The sequence below is a fragment of the Amphiura filiformis genome, chromosome 19 (genome assembly GCF_039555335.1).
Source record: "Amphiura filiformis chromosome 19, Afil_fr2py, whole genome shotgun sequence".
Taxonomy (NCBI): Eukaryota; Metazoa; Echinodermata; class Ophiuroidea; order Amphilepidida; family Amphiuridae; genus Amphiura; species Amphiura filiformis.
Window position 1 is genome coordinate 14,870,529 of NC_092646.1, and position 19,408 is coordinate 14,889,936.

The following is a 19,408-nucleotide window of genomic DNA, read 5'->3' on the forward strand; positions in this document are numbered from 1 at the left end:
AAAGAATTAAAAAAACTTATTATGATAAATCCATGGTGTCCAAAAGAAGCAGATATGCTAGATGAATGGATCGTCGTATCTAAAAATGTGGGTTAGTCAAATATTTATTCTTAGCTTTAATTTAATTGTTACATATTTAATCTGTAAACTTTGTTACAAAATTGGTAATTTTGCGGATTTTCATATTTCCAAGTCGACTTGCTCATCACAGAAATCTTATCGGTATCTCATGATTGGGCTGTCCCATTTAAAATCCACACTACACTAGAGGGAGTATGAGTTTAAAATAGAATAGACATTTTGGTAACTTCCACTTATAAAATACTCAACCCCAGTTGTGGAAGATATAGGAAAAGCCATAATACAGGGGGAGCATAGGTTTCAAAATGAATAACTCTGACCAATTACATTTGAAAAACATACTCCCCCTGTGGAAGATAATTCCAAAATCTTCCACAGGGGTAGTGTGGATTTCAACTGGAATATCTCATTAAATTTCTCGAACTGCAATATCATGTGTCAATATTACTTTTATTATTTATTTACTGATTGTGTAAGTACTTTACTTAGTGATATTTGCATCATTTATTAACTCCATGAGAACTACCTGCCGATTGGCCAAAAAGAAGAAATTGGACCAATTAGCAACATTGTTAGAATAATTTCACCACGCAAAAAAATTGGGGTGAATTATTTGGAAAGCTCCATTCTGATTGGTGATTAAAATGAAGATATCATAATTGACCAATCAGAGGCAATATTAGGTCGGCAGGTAGTGCTCAGGGGGTTAATTAACATTACATTAGGTTACTTCTGGTTTACTTTCTGGTTATATGGTACAAGTTTTCAAGTTACATTTATTTTTGGCACGAGGCAGCTATTGTAGTTAAAACACTATCACTCCTAATGTTGCGTAATGATTTGCCAACCAAAACAAAGGTATAACTTGTTTAAAAACATAATGTGATTTGTTTCAATTGTATCGGTGATTTATCTTGTCAGCTGTTACAATTCTGTACAAAAAACAGCATTCTTCTCAAGATAAATTTATTAATGTTGTCATTGTTTATTGAAAGAACATCCGTGCAACAAGATACGGATCCTTTGTTTCTCCTAGGTATGTGTGTAAGATAATAATCATAATATTTATCTTAAAGGACTAGTATCATATTACACGGATAACATTCGCTAAGCTTCATATTTAGTATTCAAGAAGTCAACATGATGATAAAGCGTGGTTGTCGAAAGATAAACATTCCGCATCTATCATATTCATGAAATGAGAACATTATCCTACTGTTTCTTGCCACATAAAAACGCCCTGCAAGCGATTAATTCGCTACTAAAGATATCAAATTATGTAATATTTATATAACCTATTTACTTCCTTTGCCATAGATCATGTCTTATTTGGAAATGTCTTATTTGAAAAAGACATTTAGAAGTTTTAACTCCATGAGAACTACCTGCCGATTGGCCAAAAAGAAGTTTTCATTATCAATTGGTCCAATCAGCAACATTGTTAGAATAATTTCACCAAACAAAAATTGGGGTGAATTATTTACAAAGCTCCATTCTGATTGGTGATTAAAATACAGATATCATGTAATTAACCAATCAAAGGCAATGTTAGATTGGCAGGTAGTGCTCAGGGGGTTAATAATGTGACAGTTTGATACGTATTATTTATCTATTTACTTTTTCTATTTATATAATATTATTATAATATGTTATAGTAAAATGTGCCATAAATAAACTTACATATAGCGACGTTTCGGGCATAACGGGGTATTATTATATTTATACAATATGGAAACTTGTTTAGCCTGCAGACTGTGCAAGCAGTAATGAACAAAAATAATGATAAAAAAGTAATTAAAAAAAACCCAGATACATTTTCTATTTGATCTGAAATCCTCCTCACAGAGCAAATTATGTTCATCAAATTACATCCCAGAATCCTATTGAAATACGCAAAATAATTAATAGTAGACTTTTTCTATGTATCAGAATACCAAGCACAATATCATATTGACCTATATACATCAAGGTCCGCCACACTGTAAAAATTTGGTTAAATGCCTAACGTGTTTTAACAGTGTTACAGCTAGTGATTTACAGTGTAGCGGACCTTGGTGTAGACCAATTGATATAATCACAGCATACCGTATGTGATACCCTGCTATGTAACTTTGAGATATTCTGTCACAATATGATAGAAACGAAAATTGAGTAGAAACAATATGGAGGGGCTAATAAACGAAGGCTTCATCTTAGTACACTATAGCTGCCTAATAGACATTTGATAATATCTGCATTTCCTAGCAGCTATTACATATATGGTTTTCTTGTATTAACCCGTCGAAATCCGTTGCGTCACCTTAATACTCTGTGTGCTAGCCATAGGTTTTAACATAAAAAGTCCTATTGTTGAGATATTTTCTCAGAATATCAAGAGCTATCTCAAGAACACTGAACTAATAATATTGCATTTTTCATGCTGATTCCAAATATGGTCATAAAAATTTATAATTCTTAAATTTTTGAATTAACAACAACATTGAAACTTGTCGTCTGCAGTCGACACCCGCGTGGAGAGAGTTTTAAAAACATATACACGCTCCGTGGCTGTCAGTTCTGATTTGTTACAGCAAGACATTGTCTTTTGTTCAAATTACGTTGTCGAGCACAAAAATATATACAGAGGCACTGACAGTTTAAATGCTTAACAATATCAGACATGTTGCGGATAAACTGGATAATCAAATATACATAGTCTATATACATTGTCTATACCTACCTGTAAAATGTGTTAATGTACCAATTACAAGAGTGTTTACTTGGCATGAATTGAATCACGATTACAGGGTGTCCCAAAAGAAACGTACTGTCATAATTTTAATTTTGGTTTTTGTATTTTGATATATTTTATGCGACATATTTAGATATCAAAGTGTGATAACTTCGAAACCAAAGGGATGGTGTTGATATTATTTTAGATTTGTGATGTGTAGGAGAATATGTTTCAAAATATGAAACCTGTTTTAATAATAACAATTTGGCTAAACGTGTTAAAAAGTGTTGCAGTGTGGATTTCAGTGTACAGTTCTTTCAGACACATAAATTTCTTATTTCGAAATCAACAGATTGCTCTTTTGTTAACAAAAAAGTAGACGCGATACAAGTAAAAGGATTATTCGACTAAAAAGCGCTCGTCTCCAAGAAATCAATCTAAAGCTGAAGTCGCTTGAGCAAATCGATTAGCAATTCGGATCTGACAAATGAAATCCACTATTAATTATTGCTCTGCAAAGTACACCACAGTTCGTTGGCCAAATTAAGAATAACTTGTTGCTATCAAAATATCAAAATTGCCAACCACAGACTCAATACTAAGCTTGTTGGACTCATTTTAATGCTTTTGTCATGCATATTCCAAATAAAATTATGATATTTTCATTTTAATAATTTAGAATCTTTTAACAACATTACAAAATTTTGAAAGTTGTCGAATCCACTGGATATCCGCGCGCAAATGGTTAGCTACGCACATTATACGTAATCATTCCATGTATTTGTTTGTTTTTCAGCGTTCAAAGATTCCCACTTACCTTAAGATGTGGGAGTTTATGGCAAATAAGCCTAGTGTGTTTGTAGAGACTTATCAAGAAGGAATTGAGAGAGTGCTAAATACTAAGAACTATGCTTTTCTAATGGAATCGACCGTGGCAGAATTTATTGTATCTGAACATTGTAAAAACTTAACTCAAATTGGTGGACTTCTGAATTCTAGAGGATACGGCATTGGTACAGCTCAAGGTAATGTAGTATAAACGTCCTCCCTCACACTCTCTCTCAACTAAATACGAAGTACATGCTTTGATAATTTTCATTCAGTAGTGACATCTATGCTTTATTGCGATTTCGCAAGTGAACCAACAAACTGCCTCTGTACACGTGTGTACGCATTGCGTGAGTAACTTAAGCGCAAGATTCGATACAGTGACCAGCGGAATATGTCACTACCGAACTTAAGGTTCACCAAAGTTTACCTCAACCTGTACACGTGTTGATTCACATGCGACGCAATCGCGAAAAATCATTGATGCCACTACTGAACTTGAGGTGAACCAAAGTTGCTTCTATAGCATAATCAGCATCAACTTAGAGTTGAGATGTGGCATATTTTGCGCATTAAGATGTAGTGTTTACATCTTGGTTAAACTCACGCGGTTGAGTTTGTGACATTTTAATGGTGCGTGGAATGGCGCGTTGGGCGTCGCTGACTTCACTCACTTGAGAGGCGGTTATTGCATTTGAAAATGGGGTCGGTATACATGTCACGTCTTAGAGATACAAAACGGATAAGAACCTCGGTAAGAGGGGTGGATAACAAACTCGTCGCTTGTATAGTTGTTGACATAGTTTTACTAGTTTGCTCATTCCTCTATGTTCCTCGTTCCTCTATATTTTCATATTCACCTTTTTGGTAAACCCCACGGTGGTTTGATGTGATCATTCATTAATTTTTCTACCAAAATATTATATAATGTTCAATTCTAGACCTGGACAATATCAACAGTTACCACACTTAATATACAAATGTATTTTATATATAGCTATTTTAACTAAGATTCTCGTTTCTATATCAAATTATTCATCTGTTTCCTATTTTTGTGGTAATTTTTATTCTATAAACTGCACATTTGTGTTAAAAATGAGGGCGCTATTTACATACACTTTTAACTTAAGGCAATTATAAACTGTCGGGTTGTAAATCGTGTTGCCGTTCTTCCAATAGCGTATATAAAGAAACAAAATGTGTGCTATGTTTATTAAACTGAACTTACCCAATCATAATTCTACTTTGGCCAATCAAATAATATGCTGCAAAGTTACCGGTTGTCTCTAATACAATACCAAATGTCTATTTTACTCCGTGCAGGTGATCCTATTCGAGATCAAATTACCAATGCTATCCTTCGGTTGCAAGAAGCCGACGAAATTTTATCTTTAAAAAATAAATGGTGGCGATCAGGCCAATGTACAAATGACGATTCACAAAAAGAAGACGCCAATGAATTAGGACTTGAAAACATTGGTGGCATATTTCTTGTGTTGATAGCCGGATTAGTGCTGGGCGTATTGGTAGCAGTCGCCGAATTTGTGTGGAAATCAAGGCAGAATGCCGAGATAGATAGGGTAAGCATGACAAATTCATCTAAATTCATTGTCATTACAATGGAGAGCTTACAAAATGACAAATATACTCATACTTCAACGTCAATCATTCATTGTGCAGTTGCAGGGGGTTCACAGTTGCATTTTGCAAGCTCTCTATTGTTACAAGACAATATTTTAATTTCTATGAAACATATTTTGAAGGTATTATCTACAATTGTTTTATTTTAATGATCAATGCAAAGATATAGGTTATTTTACATGTGTTGTATAATTGTATTCAATTGGAAACTTCTCATCTAAATATATTACATTTAGACTCTCTCTCTCTCTCTCTCTTCCCATGGTTCAATACTCCTTCGGAGGCGACGTTCCGCCGTTGGTCTCGTGTATAGACCTTTTTCCCTCTATCCCACAATGCACTATTCCAGGGGGGTATGACGTAGCTCATTAACCTCATAGATCGTGTGCATCCGATGGTCTTTGCCAGGCCTTTGCAATTATTTTGTCTTAATATGGGCATACTGATTCCATATATGCGGATTATCGTAAAGGCCATCGATGTTACTAATTCTGCAATTATTGAATACACGAGTGATGCAGTTAAGAGCGATGCAGAACATCTGTGTAAGAGATTTATGTTTACGTCTTATTTTCATCTCCGAAAAAAAGTGAAACGGACGCCGACAAAATATCACTGCGTGTCCCGTCATTAGTTTTTCACCATTAGGTCTATAAAATGTATACAAAGTTAGGTTTCAATAACAGGAAACTTTTTTGGGTGAGGACACCATGTCCATAAGGCATAGAAATGTTGTTTTTTGCCCCCGAAAGGTATTAGTGATCGTGGCGCCATTATCATCATTATCGGGGATTCCTTTTTTGTGATGAAGGCACCAGTCGAAATGTCCGTATTCCAGAATGTAATGAACATAACGCTGTACTCCCCCGGGGAGATGATGTATTTTGCGACACTCATACCCCCCTGGAATAGTGCATGATGGGAAAGAGGGAAAAAGGTCTATAGAGAGGCATACCTATTCTACATGTATATCACTGTTAGTTTCGAAAGAGCAGTGTATTTTTCCCTGGTTGGCTGCCGTCCCGGTTTATAATTAGCATTACTACATGAGTGGCTAGAATGTATGGATGTACTTGAAACAATTCAAAAACGTTCCAACATCCCAACGAACACCAGTTAGCAACAATTTTTAACGGAATATCATTTTACCTCTTAATTCTTTCCTTGACCCAAAGCTCGTGAGAAAGGAACCAACATTTTATTAGCATACATGGACCTCTCTTGGTAACGTAAAGATAGGCATGAAACAGAATACATGATAACTATTTAATTAAAAGATAGAATAATTCTGGATTACAATACATACCTATTTCGAAAGACGAGACCAACGTTGCAACCGAAACACCATTCTTTAGGTTTTGATTATATTGACCGTAACATCAAAGTTCCTCCGGTCAGAGAATGACATATACCGGAAGTGAGCAGTACGGTCAACATATTCACAATCCTGAAGGTTTCAGCCATATAGTCATTAAAATAAGTAATATATCATGATGGTTTTCCAGAGTATTTATACTACTTTCAATATATTTCAAATACACAATTTAAATGTTTTGATATTTGTGACCAAGTTGTTAATGGACCCCAGTATACTTTCCATAACTATTGGCCAATCCTACTATGAATCCGTGTTTTTATCATGCTTATGTATGAATTCTGCGATGGTTTCTTTATGCCATCACCACGTAGTCGACTATTCATCTTTATTATTATTGGAACATAATCATGTCAACATGGTAAAATAATTATATTTAAAATCTAGATATATATGTTCACTGTTAGTTTCGAAAGAGCAGTTATTTTCTGTCAAGATTAAACAATGTTTTGCTCTTAAAATTATTCGAGTTAAGTATCTCGTCAAGTAGATGAGATGACACTTATAAAGCTCCGTAATACAAAATGATCTCGTCATATGGATGGCACTTAAAGGAGGATTTCGTGATCCTAGCATCCTCTTTTTTGACATTTTTCAGTAGATATCCACGAAAAAAGCTTATTTCCAAAATTTCAGTTGATTCCGATTTTGCGTTTGCGAGTTATGCATGATTATGTGTATTACACTGCTCCATAGACAATGTGTTGAAATTCAAATTTGGCGATATTTTTTCTAAACGAATTAATCTGCAAGAAATATTTGGTACATAAACATTATGTAGCCAGAGGTATCCAGTGGTGTAAAAATCTCAACTTTTTTGGGAAAAGTGGGGGATGAGGCTGTGGATCACGAAATGCCCCTTTAAATGGCTCCGTAGAATTTCATGGTTGGTTTTTCTTTTTGTGAGTGAACAAGTGATGGGGGCGTACCCTCGTGGAGCACATAGGAAAGAAATTTGAGCTTGATTAAGTTAGTATTTGAGAATCGCTATGCGATCCACCTCCCCCAATCTGCTGTTCTTCCAGAACATGTTCGCAATCAGACCAAATATATTTGAACAAATTTTAAGCTGAATATGAGACGTTTTTAAATCTGGCTACCCCCTTGTATCCTCTCTTGCTTTGTGAGTTGTAACCATGGTAACGGAATCCGACCCTTCATTATTGGGCATTGGTATACCCTCTAAATGGCTCAGCAAGATTGATCGATTTAATGACATAAAGCTGCTGATATTTCACTTTATTCTGTACTAAATATTAGGTTGAATTTTAAATCTGACCAGAAATTAATATATTTGAAACAATATTTTAACAACCGATAAATAATTTTTATTTCAATAAACCCAAAAGTGATAATCAATTTTGATCTTGCTGATCCTAAAATTCTAAATATGTACGTCCAAACCGGTCATAAATCCAAGTTGTATTTATAAGCACTTTCCTTTCCTGGCCCTTTGGTATAATTATTCAGCATGTTAAAATGTATTTTGAGAGCAATAACACGTAATTATAGTAACCTTTGTTAACTTCCGTTCTAACGTTAATTTTAAATAAATGATTATAGCATAGGCTAATAAATAACATTTTCCCATTCACGCCACTTCTCATGCTAACTTATTAGAGTAAGATATAAACCAAGGGTGTAGCCAGGCGTAAAGCAGAACAGTCCGATCGGCAGATTGACTATTCTGCGTCCATATCAAGTTCAGTAGTGACGTGAATATATATCAAACGGTCATAATTGGCGGTCACTTCAAATCATCCCCAAGTCAACGAGGTCCAGGAATGTCATACATACATACATACATACATACATAATTTATTTTTCCACATATGCAAAGTACAATAAAATCACAAGAAATATATAGTACAATTACTGAAAACATAGTGGAGGAGGACTGGGAAATAAGCCAAAGGCCTGTCAAGTCCCAGACTCCATTATCATTACTCTAACATTTTGTAATCTAAAATAAGAGAGTCCTTATAAGAACATTTAAAAGAGTTAAGATTTCTGGAGTTTTTAATATGATTCGAGATATTATTCCAACTCTTTACACCCTGGTAGCCAATAGATTTGTTGCCAAATTCAAGCTTATTATTTGGATATTCAAAGTCAGAAGCATATCTAGTGTTATAATTATGATTATCTGCATTAGTTGTAAACATATTATTAAATGCTGGTGGCAACAAGTTGTTGTTGTATTTATACATGAATGTGCCAATATTAAGTTTACATAAGTCAAAAATTTTTAGTTGATTATATTTGATAAACAGTGGATTTGAATGACTTCTGTACTCACTATTACTAACTGCCCGTAGAGCACGTTTTTGTAATATGTGGAGCTTATTTTTACCAACATTGCCTGCACTACTCCAGGCAGTAATACCATAGTTAATATGTGAAAGGACCAGTGTATTATAAAGGGTTACAAGTGCAGTTTCAGGAAGATATCTTTTGACCTTGTACAAAATACCAATACTACTTGAACATTTTTTTTTTTTTCATCGATATGATTTTTCCAAGTTAGGTTTTGATCAATAGTAACACCTAAGAATTTAAATGCATTTACATGATTTATTTCTGTGTTATCAAGTGAAAGTTTAAATTTGTCATTAACTTGATTAGTTTTATTACGAGTTCCAAATAGCATATAATTAGTTTTTTTAAGATTAAGAGAAAGTTTATTTGACATAAACCATGTGCTTAATTTACTTAGACCATTACTCATAATATTATTAAGTGTTTCAATATTTTGATGTGATGTAAAAGCACTTGTGTCATCTGCATAGAGAATAAATGATAATTCAGGAACAGAATTTGGAATGTCATTGACATATATACCTAAACAAAATACAATGCTTTGTATCCCACCACTTGAACAGGATTTAGCCAATGCAAACAAAAGACTAGAGCTATTTAAGAATTCTATATATAAGTAGCAGCTTATTATCATCTTCAACAATAGGATTAATGACTGGTTTAAAAGGTGTTTGACTGGCACTAGCAAAATGAGATACATGTAGCATCAACTTGAAGTGCCTATGAATAGAACCTTTATGCACATTTTGCACTGTAACTCAGAATTTGCCGACTTTACGGCTCATTCTTGGCGTACTGTCACATAATAATATTATGTGGTGTGATCAAGCAAAACCAGTCTAAAGTCGGACATATTCAATTTTAAAAGACAAGCTACATTTTGCTGAAGGCCCTGTTGAATTTGGACAACCAGTTCAAAATATATGAACAGTTACAGAGTTTCCAATACAATAGGAAATAACAGCAAATACTTCCTTTGTTTGGCTATATCTCAAAATCAGTATTTCTGACTTTCTACTAATTTTGCTCGATCACATCACAAATGAGAGCGTAGACATCAACTGGAATAGCCCTTTGTTTCAGTACACCAACCACTCTACCCTACCGCGGTTACACGCGTAGGTAGCTATATCTCATTGTGTTTAATATTGTCCTCTTCAATTTTTAATCCTCAGAAATCTCTATGTGCGGAGATGATGGCGGAGTTACGGTTTGCCTGTCGATGTAATAGCAAAAAGAAACCCATCCGACAGGTGGATCACAAGTACATGCCGGCACCATACCCAAGTGGATTAAATGGACAAACTATTGCCATGACAGAAGTTGGATAATAGTAATATAGCTTTTAGGGACGTTCGATTCCGGGTCATGATGTCAAAGGTCACGAGGTCACGTCCGGGTCACGATGTCTCTGAAGTCTATATTACTACTTTGGATCATGATGATCTTACGACAAATGCCAAATTAATGCAGCAATTGTAGAGAAACTTCATAGCCATCCAAATTATTTGTATAAAGTTTTAAATATACGCTTTCAGAACATGCGCTTTTTATTCCAAATTCTTGAAACAAAATCATATCCGCGCTATAATATGAAATGATCGTCAACAACGTGTGTCAAGTGGTCAATGAAATTAAAATTGAATAAAGTTGAATGTGTATTGTTAAGGCTACACGGCATCAGCTTTTCAAAAACAACAAATTAAGAAGCCATGTTGAAGAAAGATCTGGTTCAACTTCAAAAAACCAAAAAATAATCCATATAATTATACACCCTCTAATCGTTTAGTTTTCCTGGATGTCATTTCTGAAAAGTGGTGGGAGCTCAGAAATGTGGGCTGTAAGAAAATTGTTATGGTTATCCTAAGGTGACCATCGTCAATCGCTCTAAGTCGCACAAAGTTGTTTTTGATGCAAACGTTTATGTCGATAAAATCGTATACGTTATAAAATACTATTCTAAACAGTACCCATATAAACGAGAATAAATTTTTCCCACATTAGTTCATAAATATTTAATAATCTGTGAAATATGTTCTGCCGAACTAACGAAGTTGACCTCGTCAGGTATAAACTGGAAAAATACTGACGACGTATATGATCAGTCAAATATTTCAACTCGATCACATCAGATTTCTGAAATGACAGCCGAGTAAATGAAAATGAGGATTAATGTTATTATCATTAGCCTGGAACTGACACAACCTCAAAATCTCAACGTGGCCTATCTTCTAAATTAGATAGGCTATTTAAAGGAAATGTACGGTAAGACACTATATGCAGGTCATATCAAGAACCTTCTTAATTCAGCCATATCCAAAGGCCTATAATAACGAATCGGAATCGGAAGTATATATTTCGATCCAAAATCAAAAGTTCTACTATGTTAGTAATAATATACTTTTCACTTTTCAAAAGACAAACTGTTATTACGATTACGATTGAGGGCACGGTGGCTCAGTGGTTACGGCCTTGGACGCATAATCCGAGAGCTTGCTCGACGTGCGTGGGTTCGATTCTCCGTCCCACCACCGTGTTGCGCCCTTGGGCAAGGCGCTTTGCCTCGCTTGCCTCACCCCACCCAGGTGCAATGGGAAGCTGTTAGGGGTAGTCACAGTTGTTGTACTGATGGACCCTGCGCCACTTGTAGGCTGCAAACGTGGTTCCGACATTCAAATGACGGCGGAATAAATGTAAAGCGCTTTGAGGCTGTTTACGGCATAAAGCGCTATATAAATATCTACATTTATCTACATTTTTTACAAAACGACTGGGAAAAGGCTACTAAATAACTTCAAAAGGTCAAGTCGTCAGTGAAAATTAAAATGTCGAAATTGCGATCAGAACTGTCAGTGACGTCACCCTTGCGAGTGAAAATACAGCATATTTAGCCACTGTCGATATGGTGTCATCTGTTTGAACATTATTATTTTCTTAGCATACTGGGCTAACACTACATCTATATGGTTTTTCGCTATGTAACAATAATGGAAAGAAAAGTGCAAATGTTTGTCAACATTTTGGCATCACGACGTCACGGACTTAAACAACAGTCTCCTAACTTGCATATAGCCGCCATTCCACCAGCTAGCTCGTCCAAATTATTGGTTTGACGGCGGTCTAGGTATTTATTATGATGTCTATGGAGAGTTATGGGAAATCTATACTTCAGGCCTTTAGATGAGGTTGTAATAAGTATGTTCTTGAAATGGCATGACTATTTTATTCTTACCCCACTTCTCCTTTAACTCTGCAATTGATGGTGTGAATGAACGTGGATGTTATAACGGTGGATGCAGTTTTAACTGAATTCGCCCGTTCCTGGTCTTCCAGTCTTATAGGGCAATGCGATGTACATAATAATAAAAATGAATTTTATGTCGAATTGTATTGATATTTTGTTTATTATAGATATACTAATGGAGAGGATAATTGCCGAACAACCTTGTGTTATTATAGACTACCATAATTCTACAAAATCACACTGAATGCAATGCTGGGTACCGTGTTTAGTTGGGTCTTATAACTCTATCCGGTATGTATTGATGGCTCTCTATATCGTACCCGTACTAACATTTGCATACTACTTTATAGTGCTATGCAAATATTCAGCGTACCTGTACAATAGAAACATCCATCGGTACTTAACATAGCGCTATCAGGCTACCGATAGCGCTATCGGACCAAACAAAATGCGGTATCTTAGATTTCTTGTACTTGTAGATATTCTGTGCAAAATTCTAGTGTTAATAGCCTTTTTTTACAAATATGAAATTTATTGTAATATTTATTGTCTGGTTTACAATGTGTTGAAACCTAACACAACTTTATGCAAACAAACAAATATTGGTGGTTTGTGTGCTAGTATTGTGTCTATTGATTTTATATTAAAAAGCATTAAAAACTATTTTACATAAACATGACTGGAGTCTTGAGAAGCTATGAAAAAAAGTCAATTATGTAGACAAAACACAATAGAATGAACGGTTTAGTTCATTCTTTTATATTTAGATTCCGAATTGTTAATTATAAATAAACCCCGTCAAGAAACACTTTTGTTCAATTTGACTGAGCAGATTATAATCTATCAGATTTGCACTACACTAAAAATGAATTTATATGTGAAAAAAGTTTGTATGTATGGTCTTATTTTAATCCACGGGTAGACGCAGCAATCACCCCTATGATGTTTCCAGTGATCTCCTTATTTATAGAGCTTTCTAACAACACGGATTTCTCTACACTCCTGAAAATAACGTACGTAGAGCGTATTGGAGCGTATGTGCGAAAAACACTTTTGCAAAAGTATAAATTCAGCTAAAGCACATTTGAATCAATTGATTTCACCAAACCATCATTAGCATCATTTCTTGGTAATGCTGTAGTCATTCTCAAATTCAATATGTAAGAAATTGTAGTGCATTAGGCAAGAGCAAGAAAATCTTGTAAAAATGTTCCTACCAATATTTTGTAAATTGTATATTGTATTAAGCTCAATGCAAGGCTCGTGTCAAGACTTTTCTATCATGTAATATTTTATTTTGTTACTTTTTTAAAAAGCACTGGGAAATATTTAAAGAGAGAACAATAAAAAGAACGACCTTTTACAGTCGGAGTCTCTCTAACTCTCTTTCTCGCTTTTTTTCTCGCTCTTTCCCTCTATCTTATTACTCTTATCTTTGTATGTTTTTAATTTATTCGTCCTTCTTTCTCTTTACCCTTTTCTGGTACTTGGGTCGTTCTGTTCGAACGTTTAATATAAAGAATTAAAAAGAACAAACAAAAATGTTCACATGGGAGATAATTTGTTCTTCACAACCCTACAGCTACTGGGGGTACTTCCATATTGAAGTGTAAGGAGATATGCCGCACACATTTTCTCATTTTTTCACAAAAATCCCTAGACATGGGTCCATATTTTGCTAAGTTGCCCCAAACCGGCAACAATGGCGTAGGTTTTTACACACAAATCCTTAGATGGGTCGATGTTTCGAACAATCCCCCTAAAAGAACAAAATGTAGCCGTTTTTAGTACAAATTGTTGTTAGAAATGACGTGGGAAGCTCGTACGGCACACATCTTCCACCGACTAAACAAGTGCTCATTGTCGTTTTAAATTTTCCCAGTGCATTTTAACTGAAACCAGCTTACTAGATATTTGGATGTTCTACATTGCATGTAAATTGAATGCCTCTTTCATAGTGCTGTAATTATTTTTGTTGAAGTATGTTTAAAAACAGCTTGCACACTCATGCCATGCATACAAAATACCTCACTGCACAAAATCAACTTCTTGCTTGAAAATGCGCTTGTAAGTATTAAACAATCGTAATATTTGTATCACGACTGAAAATAAAACTCCTTTTAAAGCAAATTATGAACAACTCTTAATTTCCTCAAGTAATAACAGTACGAATGATGTATGTGTATATACAATTTCATTGTACGAGGGTTAAATGACCGCCATCTTGATCTTGATCTATATATTTACCAAACAATATTCTGCGCATGCGTGTGACATTCCAGTTAACATTGTCGGTTAATTGATTGAACTCCGACTGCATAAATGAGAAGGCAATTACAAGAAAGAAAAAACGTAGTGAGATATAGAGAGATAACAAAAACATTTTAATTGTTTGAAAATAATAGACTTATCTCCATGGCATTTTGGAAATGAGTGGTTTATAGCTGGACTTGCCCCATTTCCATTCAAATTATAATGTAAATATTATTTTAGCAACATTTACTGTTTACCTTTGACATTACATTCGTACTTTTATTAGAGTTGTGGAACCTATTGTTATAGTTTTAGGACCTTCTTATCTTACAGTTTCCTTATAGTATGTTTTATTCTTGTATTTTGTTAAGTATAATTTTGAAATACAAAATTATATCTCTGATTTGTATCCACTTCACTTTACATACAATAACATGCCATTCGACATGAATATAATGGTGTGTGTGTTTTAGGTGGTAAGCATTAACGTAGTCAAACCAAAACAAATTACGTACAATGTTGCGTCGATATTGGGTTTGCTCTACATGGATTTATGTATTTGATTGTCTGTGCAGCTGATTTTAATCAATACAAAACAAAATGTGTCGCTCTTAATGATACACAAAATAACTATATGACTTTTATTATATCTAATAGGTAGATATAAATGTTTTTCAAATGGAATTGAAACCAATGCTCCCCTATTGAAAGTCTCAGTTAAATCTTCCACAGGGGGAGTGTAGATTTCAAATGGAACAGCTCATGCAGCGTTGCATGTTTAAGATTCTACTCAAACTATGTTATAAGCTATTTGCATAATATGTGACATTTTCCCACTGAATAAGCGTAAAGTCGCAAGTTGGTGGTTTCGAGACCTTCCAATTATTGAGTTGCTGTTCTTTGTTTGAAGACACCTGTATAGTCAGCGGTGTGTCCTGTGTGAATAGGGACACAATATGCTGCACTTACAGTGGACATACCACTGCCAATACAGATGTCTTCAAGCAAAGAACATTGAGACCTTCCAATTATTGAGTTGCTGTTCTTTGTTTGAAGACACCTGTATAGTCAGTGATGTGTCCTTTGTGAATAGGGACACAATATGCTGTACTCACAGTGGACATACCACTGCCAATACATGTGTCTTCAAGCAAAGAACATTAACTCTACAGTTGGAACATCTCGAAGCTCCCAACCTGCGACTTTACGCTCATTTCGAGGGAGCAGGTCACACATGCATTACGATACACACTCATCAGACAAATTATTCCATTTAATCAAAGGTTTAGCTGCAAAAAAGCGGTAATATCTCATTCGAATACCACGGCCAAAATGCTGCCTTCATGATACCTCATTTGACAACCAATTGCGCCTCATGTACGAGCAGGTCACCTCCTGGAAAGCTGGACTGAACAAAGTCATCTGATGTAATTGACTCCCTATATGGATCATTTACCTCCAATGGCTGTTTGACAAACTCATAAATTGTTCATTTCAGTTACAGGGAAAAATAGCTGTCAAGCGGCTTTTTCAAACATTCTTAGCATCACGTTAATGTTAGAACACTAGGCTCCCTCTAAGGTAGCTTAGTTAATGCGTGTTTGAACAAGATCAGTGTTCACTAAGACCAACCTTAACACAAAGAATTTACCACTTTGCTGTAGCGATCACTAAGCGATCATTCATTGTTTGCGGCCGTTTGGACAAGATTTAGATGAACTACTTACAAAAATTTAAGGAAACCCATAGCGTAATGTACTCTACATGTACCTCACTAAATCAAGAAAAAGTCTGTAAAGTTGTGCTTTCTTATCATCATTTTTTTTTTTTTTTTTTCAAGTCACTAAATCCTCATGCTAAAATCATTCCATTCAGAGCTCATGAATTCTTCGGTGTTTTTGTATTGAAAAAGCATTCTTGCATGTAACTATGCACTAAGCATCAAAATGCACCTACATTCTTAAGCATTTTGTGTACACATAAGTCACGCTGAGCCATCAACAGCTTCTTTAGGAGTATCGTAAGTTATAAGTCTTAAGTCATAAGCCGTCATGGTAAACCCAAAGAAACTTGAATTTACTAGAACAAAATGAGACATTCAATAGCACGTCATGGTATCGGCTAATAACGTTATCTGTTTCTGGGATGAAAAACCCTGGTTATCTGTGCTGAAGTTGTGTATAATTTCAAAAGTACTGTATGTTGGAAATACATGATAAAAACGGAGCACAGTTGTGTCACTGAAGTAATCAAACAAGGCCATGTTTTTCACTATTTCAGATGATTCTATGAACTATTTTGAAAATATATATATTATAAGATTTATATCAATGTCCCTTAGGCCTTTTTCACTTGGCATACATGAAAAAGGCAACTCCAAGTCGCCCCTAACATCCGATTTTGAGATCGGTGCTATATTACAAAGATAACGTTGATAGTCGATTTCATTGCTGCACAAAATGCCAGCATGTAATACTATTTTGCCAGCTAAGTCTCATTAAGTTTTGATCTTGTAAATCATGTATCAGAGCGGTAACAATTTGAATTGAAATAATGTAACTTGCCATCGGGTCGTACTAAACGATAATGGGTCTTCAAAATGGAATATTCTAGTTGAAATCCATACACCCCTTATGGAAGACATGACCTTAATCTTCCACACAGGGAATATGAATTTTAAATGGGGTTACATGAATAGGTGACTACATATACACCCTAGTGTGGGAGATTAAGTTCATGTCATCCATAGGGGGTGTATGGTGCTCAACTGGTATATCCCCATAGCAAATCACATAATGGTAGTAACCCACACCCAGGGCTGACGAAGACGTGATATTTTAATGTGAATAAGCTGCTTCTTCAGGTTACCATCTTTCCGTCGGGGAGAAGACCCGGAGAGAGCCGTGTCAGGAAATTGGTCTCCAGTGTAGTAATACTACTATAATATACATAACTTTTGTCACCTGTGTGTTATTATTTTTTGAGAAAAATGCAAAAATAATCACAAATTTATCAAGGGGTGTAGTACCACCTTAACACATAGGTTTCTCAGTCGTCAACGCAGTTGACGAATGAGGGCAACAGGGTAGCTTTGTTGTAAGTTAGGCGATTTACCTAACTATTTTTTTGTTGCCATTTCTTTCTTTCTTCTTTCTTGCTTGCCATTTCTTTCTTCTTTCTTTCTTGCCATTTCTTTCTTTCTTCTTTCTTTCTTTCTTTCTTTCTTTCTTTCTTTCTTTCTTTTTCTTTCTTTCTTTCTTTTCTTTCTTTCTTTCTTTCTTTCTTTCTTTCTTTCTTTCTTTCTTTCTTTCTTTCTTTCTTTCTTTCTTTCTTTCTTTCTTTCTTTCTTTCTTTCTTTCTTTCTTTCTTTCTTTCTTTCTTTCTTTCTTTCTTTCTTTCTTTCTTGCTTTCTTCTTTCTTTCTTTCTTTCTTTCTTTCTTTCTTTCTTTCTTTCTTTCTTTCTTTCTTTCTTTCTTTCTTTCATTTCTTTCTTTCTTCTTTCTTTCTTTCTTTCTTTCTTTCTTTCTTTCTTTCTTTCTTTCTCTCTTTCTTTCTTTCTTTTTTTATTTCCATTCTACCCTTCTTTCTTTCGTTCGTTCGTTCTTTCTTTTTTCTTTCTTTCTTTCTTTCTTTCTTTCGTTCTTTCTTTCTTTCTTCTTTCTTTCTTTCTTTCTTTCTTTCTTTCTTTCTTTCTTTCTTTCTTTCTTTCTTTCTTTCTTTCTTTCTTTCTTTCTTTCTTTCTTTCTTTCTTTCTTTCTTTCTTTCTTTCTTTCTTTCTTTCTTTCTTTCTTTCTTTCTTTCTATCCTTCCTTCTTCTTACATACGACTAGTGAAATGAATTTTTCACTTACTTGCAGACGTTTCGAAAACTGTCAGTTTGAAGTAAAATGAAGTGTTGATGGCTTATTGCGTAACTTACTGCTTCTAAGCTATATATATATAATATAGCTTATTTTTCATGTGAACCAATAGTACGCTACTTTATTATTTCTTTGAATCAGATGGCCGGAGTATTTCTTCCCAGATGAATTAAATCAAATGTCATGATATGACATAATTGTACCGTCTCAAAATCCGATGTTACTCTGCGACTTGGAGTTGTCTACTAACATGTATGCCAAGTATTGTGGAAGGTTACTTGCATCAAACCGTCCCAGTACAGCCCAATATAATAAATATAGGAACATAAAAATGTATCCCTTTTAAAATGAATAACATAATAAAAATTAATAATGGCCAATACTAGAAGTGTGTGATATAATACATTCAAAAACCCATGAGTTCATAAGCTCTGAATTGAAAAATAAGATGGGGGAATTTAGGTAAATTAGTAATTACCTTGAAGAGAGGTTTGCATTTTAAAAGTAAGACTTAGATTTACTATTTCGGTGCAGAGTTACCAATGTATTTCATTCTTAGATATTATCGTCTAGATCTAAGATTTTATCGTCTAGATCTAAGATTTTATCGTCTGGATCTAAGATTTTATCGTCTAGATTAAAGACGGATCTGGTATTTAATTAGTGTATCCTGTAGATTTTATAACTTGTTAAGAATGTTTACAGGGTTGTGTATTAAGTAGATCTTTGTGTGGATAATGCACCTAATCTACACACTGATTTACATGTAAGGTCAGAACTCTTAGTAAAATAAAGATGACTTTATTGATGTGAATGAAACATAAGTATGATTTAAGGTTTGTGAGTTTCTGTGTCTATGCTTTCTGACTTTAGTTGACATCCATGTTTGTCTATGCTATCTGACTTCAGTTGACATCCATGCATACACCACTGTGGAAGGTATGTTCTTAATCTTCTATTCAGGGGTGTAGATTGTAAATGGAGGTTAAGGTCATGACTTAAGTTATATTTATTCAACATTCTAATTAAATTGTGGGGTATGTGAGGATTGGCAAACACAATATGGAGGAAGGTGTTGGTGGAATCGAAACCCT

At 34.6% G+C, this 19,408-nt stretch overlaps 1 protein-coding gene across 2 annotated transcripts in view; it reads left to right on the forward strand.

Moving 5' to 3' along the window:
* LOC140140962 (glutamate receptor ionotropic, kainate 2-like) overlaps positions 1 to 19,408 on the forward strand; it is a 200,583-nt gene that overhangs the window by 166,251 nt on the left and 14,924 nt on the right. The window contains exons 13-15 of one of the 2 annotated variants that reach the window (XM_072162730.1): positions 3,591 to 3,819; positions 4,946 to 5,202; positions 10,133 to 11,285. The exons of the other annotated variant lie outside the window; for it this stretch is intronic. Of the exons in view, the coding sequence (XP_072018831.1) occupies positions 3,591 to 3,819; positions 4,946 to 5,202; positions 10,133 to 10,288 (642 nt within the window). The 3' untranslated portion in view covers positions 10,289 to 11,285. Of the gene's footprint in view, positions 1 to 3,590; positions 3,820 to 4,945; positions 5,203 to 10,132; positions 11,286 to 19,408 lie in introns of those variants that run through there. 2 annotated transcript variants of the gene reach the window in all.